The 7,500-nt window shown below is 38.8% G+C and overlaps 1 protein-coding gene across 1 annotated transcript in view; it reads right to left on the reverse strand.

Moving 5' to 3' along the window:
* The window catches only part of LOC144977412 (uncharacterized), a 131,233-nt gene that overhangs the window by 73,323 nt on the left and 50,410 nt on the right, over positions 1-7,500 (reverse strand). The window contains exon 4 of the mRNA XM_078922595.1: positions 7,299-7,474. Coding sequence (XP_078778721.1) covers positions 7,299-7,474 — 176 coding nt within the window. The remainder of the gene's footprint in view (positions 1-7,298; positions 7,475-7,500) is intronic.

Here is a 7,500-nt window from a genome sequence, read left to right on the forward strand (position 1 = left end):
CATAATCTTCTCAACCGCCATTTTCTTCATAGCACTCTCTCATTACTGTCCTCACCCAGTCTATTATATACAAACACACATACACACACAAACACAAAAATATAACACAAACATACACTCACACACACACACACACACACACACACACACACACACACAGAGAAAGCAGAGGAGAGGACAATTTCATCTGTCAAAGACAAGCCAAAAATATCCCACATAAAATTGTTATATTAGTGTCTGACCTTAAGGGGACGCAGCCAGACAGAGAACCAAATACAATATCAGCGGGATCTAAATCAAAAAGTTATTATGGTCCTTTTTTTTCTACACTCCTTGTTTCAAACAAAATGTTCCATACATTAATATACCAGTTTCAGTAACGCCCCCCCCCCTCCCCCCCCCCCCCCCAAAAAAAAAACCAAAAAAAAACCCAAAAAAAAAACCAAAAAAAAACAACAAAACAAAACCAAAAAAAAACACCAAAAACAAACAAACAAGCAAACAGAAAAAAAAACAAACAAAAACACCCCCCCCCCAATAATATATTTAAAAAAAAACCCAACCCCCCTCCCCTCGAAAAAAAACCCCGGGAATTCCGATAGCTTAAGCGGTAGAGCACTCGCTCCAGACGCAAAAGTGACCAAGATTGAACCGGGATGACGTTGAGATTTTTTTTTGTGTGAACAGATGGAACGAAGATGTCACTAAGCTTTTAGTTTTATTTTTTCGCTAGCCATTTTTATGATTAGTTCTCAATAAATTATGTAAATCAGACTATATATAGAAAGAAATTTGTCACTCAGGTCTTTGTTATTCACAGAGTTTTGTGTGTTGGTCCGTTATACTTCCGGATGTCAATGTTGCGAGTTTATTAGTCAAGCACATACTATCTATAAACGTGTAAGGTTACACATGGTTTTGTCTGTTGTTACGTTTTATCCGCTGGCATTGTTATGATTATTTAAAGTAAACGCATAGCATCAATACTTTTATTCACCCATACTGTCTTACTCTGGAAAACCCCATATTATTTTCAAAATTTGGCCAGAAAACTCGTCCTTCAAATATCGATGGATTTAAATGACCCTCATCTTGGAAAAATTCTCTCAAACCTGGGACTTCTCGAAGTCCGAGGTTTGAGAGAAATTTGCCAAGATGAGGGTGATTTAAATCGATCGATATTTGAAGGACGAGTTTTCTGGCCAAATTTTAAAATATGGGTTTTTTCCCAAATACTGCAGCATCGTCTGACTTCTTTCGCAGGCTTACTATTTGGTTTGCATACTTCACGTTTCCTGCAGGGAGTCAATTATTATCTAAGGCGGAAAACGTGATCGAAGTCACGTCCTGTTAATGATACGTGATTATCGGGAATTTCCGGACCAGGGCATTGGTTGATGAATTCATTAATTGCTGGGGAGATGGCGGTGATTGACGGATGTGTACGAATTAGACATGCAACGGTCGCACAATCTTGGACTGCTGATGGACGGCGTTCACTCAACTATTCGGGCATTTTAAAAATAAAAACATAAGGAACAACATTGACGTCCCTCAAATCTTTGTTTTTGTTTTTTGCCATCCGCGTTTATGAATAATTCTCACTAAGCTGACTCCAGACTATAAACTTTCAATGTTTCACATAGTTTTGTGTGTTGGTCCTTTATACTTCCGGGTGGCAATGCTGTGGGCTTCTTGGCCAAGCGCATGCTATCTATAAGGAACGATATTGACGTCCCTCAGCTCTTTGTTATAATTATTTTAGCCAGCAATATTTATGAGTAGTTCTTACTAAATTGTATTAATCAGACTATAAAAGTTCATGGTTATACATTGTTTTGTGTGTTGGTACATTATAGACAGTATGAGTTTGGCTAAGAAATTCACAACATTTCCATCCGAAAGTATAATGGACCAGCACACAAAACTCAGTGTAGCCATGAACTGTTGTAGTCTGCATAATTATGTTAAGTGAGAACTACTCATAAACGTACTCAAAGACCATACCGCCGAGTCACCCTGCCCTAAGCGCTTTGAGCACATTTAGTGAATATTGCCCTATATAAAAGCTCACTTTAATGTTCTTTTATAAAGAGATTAACAGATTATAGATAGTATGCAGATGACGTCACTCAGTCCTTTGTTATTGTTTTTGCCATCCGCGTTTGTGAGTTGTTCTCACTAAACTGTATTAACCAGACTATAAAAGTTCATGGTTACACAGAGTTTGTGTGTTGGCCCGTTATACTTCCGGATGGCAATGTTGTGAACTCCTTGGCCAAGCGCATTCTATCTATACAAGAATAGAAACATTACACAATCGCATAGTGCATTTTGTGCACATATCAAATTAAGAAATTAAAGAGCAGGCACCTGTGTAAAATAAAGAACTGAACAAGTGTGTATAGGGAATGAGATTAGCGGAAGAGTAGCGTCCCTTGGACGTCACTTGGACGTCACCCATAGTCTGTGACGTCACCGGCGGAAAAGTTATTTGAGAGAGAACGTCATGTTGGTTGTGCACATGCGTCTCTCGTCCTCGCTTCCGGTGAAAGCGGCTTGAGACACTTCAAAACCAAATTGACGTTCTCTCTGTAAGGTGACGTCCAATCAAGGGACGCTACTCTTCCGCTAATATCATTCCCTATGAAAGGTCGACTGATTTTTTGGGATGGTTATTTTCTTGTATTTTTCTTTCTTGCTTTGTCTTGCACATTTCATATACATTTGTTCAGATCTCTATTTGTGCACATAATTCGATGACGTCATTAAACAGGGGTTCTCTCCTATGCGTGTTGGATTTTGCGCCACAATTGCTCGTTTTCTATTCATTCTAATCCCATTGCCTAACAACCCAATGTCACCCGACGTGTCTGATTAATTCGGACACATGTAACCAGATTGACATTAATCTGTATATCTGGCAACTGATGTCATGGAATTAGCACAAGGATTAAGATGACGATGATAATGATGATGACGATGATGATGATGATGATGATGATGATGATGACGATGATGATGATGATGATAATGATGATGATGATAATGATGATGATGATGATGATGATGATGATGATGATGATGATGATGATGATGATGATGATGATGATGACATGGGCAGTAAATTAAGTAGATGTAAACATACGTGCACATATTTTTAGGTCTGATCACGGAAATTAGTGTAATTACCATGTGCTAGTTTTAACATTGTTATTGTTATGGTCAGTTTTTTTTTTTTGCTTGGTTCAAGAGGTTTTTTTTTCATTAAATGAGCCCATAATAATTTGGTTTATCGGACCTGTAAGTTAGTATACGTGAGTTTGAGAGGAGAGTATTTCCATCACAACAATAAGTCCATAGCTACATATTTGCAGGTCTGATAACTGACACATTTCTACTCACTTCTTTTCTGTTGTTGTCTACATTAGTGCCTATTCCATTCACTTCTATCGACGTGCCCATTTTAGCAGGTCTGATAACCTAACGCAACCATGAGCTTGATTTAATATTGTTGTAATGGCCAATATTTATTTTTCGTCTATTTGGGAATATTTCCAGGACAACAACGAGGCATAACGATTTGTGTGATATGACCTGCGAATAAGTATACGTCTATTTAAACTATAGATAATTTTGCAACATTTGGAACGCATATTATAGATTGATTGATGATACAAAAATAGCAACATCGCCCTAATCCCGTGGGTATTTCGTGCACATAATCCGATGACGTCATAAATAGGGGTATTTCCTCCTAATTCCGATTTAGGTACCCAATGTAAATCTTTGGAATGGCGTAACTAAATCGGCTAGCTATATTTAGATATTTATTTTCGCAATGGCTAAAATAAAAGAATGACCTCTCTAAATAATATCTGGAAAGACAAATCCATAGGGAAAAATTTGAAAATAAAATTATCTAGTAGAAGTATTTGTGTGGACTGTGATGACCTACCGTGCAGAAGGATGGACCCTAAAGCAACAAAGACATGAAACGTATAAACTTTGCTGAAATGTGGTTTTACAGAAGGATGATGAGGATAAGCTGGAGGGGGGAAAGAACAAATGACAGTATAGATAGTTCGAAGATCACATCACTCAGGTCTTTGTTGATGTTTTTTGACATCCGCGTTTATGAGTAATGCTCACTGAACTGTATTAACTAGACTATAAACATTCATGGACACACACAGTTTTGTGTGTTGGTCCGCTATACTTCCGGATGGCAATATTATGAGCTTCTTAGCCAAGTGCATACTATCTATACCGGAAGAGCTGGAAGTCATGCCAGAGCTATCAAATGTAATCAACAGGAGAAAACTCAGTTTTTTTCAGTCACATATGATCGAAATCCATGCACCCTAATGAAAGATGTGGTACAGGGAAAAATGGAGGGCAAACGAAGAAGGGAAAGACCTAGGCCTAGTTATATATGAAAAATATCCTAGAAGGTACAGAGATGAATGGAAGAGTTATAGATAGAATGCGCTTGGCCAAGGAGTTCACAACATTGCCATCCGGAAGTATAACGGATCAACACACAAAACTGTGTGTATCCATGAACGTTTATAGTCAGGTTAATACAGTTCAGTGAACATTATTCATAAACGCGGATGGCAAAAAATAATAACAAAGACCTGAGTGACGTCATCTTCGAACTATCTATATTATGATACCGTCAACAGACGAAAGGAATGGGCGGACTTTTGTCATCGCAGAGTGCGGGCAGCGAACGTCAATGAGGACGACGCTGGATAGAAGTAAGATATTTATGGACACAAATTGAAGATAAGGACCTACATTCTACACACTAAATACGCCTCACCCATCCCCCACCTCAACCCTACACTTATCTTATTAATAGAATTTTAGCAATTTTTTTCTCCCTTTGTTAATATGTTTTTAAGAGTTTTACGGCGCTTGCAACAGATTTAGGTCATATCAGCGCCAGTAAAAAGGAAGGAAATTGAATAGTAAAAACAATCTAGATGTACAATTAAAAGGATTTGACGAAAAAGTTAGACAAGAGGAAATGATTCAAATAGGGAACAGATGTAGATTCCGAGAGCACACTATCAGTGTACTCAGTTTGAGATCACCTCAAAGTCTCACCCATACACCAGCACAAGATCCCACTAAGAGGAACACATTCAGATGTTTACAAATCATATGCTAAAAAAAGTTAATAATAATAACAACAGTACAGAATAGAGAGATGATTTACAAGAAAAAATATAATCTCTCAAAACTATAACTATACATTCGACTGTTTCCCTCCCAGCCAAGGACTCCAGCCAGGGTCAGGGCAAAACTAAGTAATCTCATTCCAAGACAAAGACAGAAGGCAATTGGAAAACAGATACAGGGAGATAGAAGATAGAACAAGTACCTTCCTGCCCACCATGGGAGATCGGGAACCCCACCCAGTATTTTATTTCAAACGACGTGTAATATACAGTATTAATTATATCGATGGTCGGTTGATCAAACCTCTGAAGTTCCGATTTTCACGATCGGCGGATCAAACCTCTGAAGTTCCGATTTTCACGATCGGCGGATCGAACCTCTGAAGTCCCGATTTTCACGATCGGCGGATCAAACCTCTGAAGTCCCGATTTTCACGATCGGCGGATCAAACCTCTGAAGTCCCGTTTTTCACGATCGGCGGATCGAATCTCTGAAGTCCCGATTTTCACGATCGGCGGATCGAATCTGTGAAGTCTACATAAGAGAGTTGCGAACCATTCTATATTTAATTTTGGGCAGATCAGACCTTTGATGACATCGTTATGTAGACTTCAGAGGTTTGATCCGCCGATCGTGAAAATCGCGACTTCAGAGGTTTGATCAGCCGACCATCGATGTGCAGGTCTGACATATATGGGCATAGTTGTTTTGCGGTTATGTGGTCTAGTGGTATGACACTCGCTTTCGGATCGGAAGGTCCTGGGTTGGAGCCTAGCTCGGCGGATAGATGAGTCATTGGAAAAGACTCTCTTTACTCACATTCTCTCACCGTACTCAGGTGTAAAATGTCGTAAACAGCGATGTCTCCGTCGGAAAAAAAATTGTAATATCGCCTAACAGGCGTTATGTCTCGTTCTTTATGTTACGTGTTGCTGTTGGTCAGAGACACTTTGTAAAGCGCTTTGAGTACGTTTAGTGGACATATATTTTCCATCCATGAGATAAATAAATTGAAACATATATTTTATTTTAAGCGTCAAATGACCATAAGAATTTCCTTAGATTTGTGTGAATTTTTAATTTAAATATAATAAGATAATAGATCAAATTAGAAATTTTAAGTGAAATAATCCTGAATATCTCTAAATGGGAAAAAACGGAGTTCTGGAGTTTTGGAAAACCACTCCTTCTTCTTCTTCTTCTTCTTCTTCTTCTTCTTCTTCTTCTTCTTCTTCTTCTTCTTCTTCTTCTTCGTCTTGTGGGAACCTCCAATATTGTCGAGGATCACTCCACAGTTTGTAGTGTTTTACATTTTAAACTTGCTAAAACTCTGCACATAATACTAATTAAAAGAAAATAAATAAATAAAAACACATAGATTAAAAAGTCACGTTGTGAACTCTTGCAATCGCGTGAAGGCATGTTGGCAACCGTTTTCAGCCACTTCAGCTGGGAGATTTCCCATTTAGAGATATTCAGGATTATTTCACTTAAAATTTCTAATTTGATCTATTATTTTATTTTATTTAAATGCAACCCTCAACTAATCTAAAAGGTGATCAATATTTTATATATTATTATGCCCTTTCGCCACGACATCATAAGATATCGTCGCCTGGGCATTCCACGAAGGAATATAGATAATCCATCAAACAAGATGTCTGATGTCAACAGGAATCACCCATGTTGTCCAAGTGAGCAAGTTGGGGGTTAATAATCTTGCCCAAAAACAAAACAAAACGGAAGTGCCTGAAGCGGGGTTCGAACTCGGGACCTTCCGGGCCACAGTGCAATGCCTTAACCACTCACCACTTCGGCCTCAAATATTTTACTTGTAATATCAATATCAATATATGCGCTCGCGCATAGTTGAGTCCTTGGAAAAGGCTCTTTACTCACATTCTATCACCGTACTCAGGTGTAAATGAGTACCTGGCCGTTAACAGCGTTGTCTATGTCCGAAAAAATTATACTATCGCCTTACAGGCGTCATGTCTTGTCCTAAATGTTATATGTTGCTGTTGGACAGGCACCCCTTATAAAGCGCTTTGAGCACGTTTAGTGGATATTGCGCTATATAAAAAAAGCTCAAAAGCTCAATTTTTTACCTGTAAAAATTCTGCCAGCCCCGCTGCCTTTGATCCTCCCAGTAGCGGCGGCGGCAGCGGCGCAGGTGGGATCCTCCGAGGGGAATGCGTTGCCAGTGTACATGAGAGAGTTGATGCTGGTCTTTCGTTTGATGTCCCCTGCATTGACCACTCCTTTAGACGTTGTTGTGAACGATCTGGTGGGATTTGGAAAATAGAATGA

The sequence above is a fragment of the Berghia stephanieae genome, chromosome 7 (genome assembly GCF_034508935.2).
Source record: "Berghia stephanieae isolate SIO BIC M18660-M18661 chromosome 7, UCSD_Bste_1.3, whole genome shotgun sequence".
NCBI lineage: Eukaryota > Metazoa > Mollusca > Gastropoda > Nudibranchia > Aeolidiidae > Berghia > Berghia stephanieae.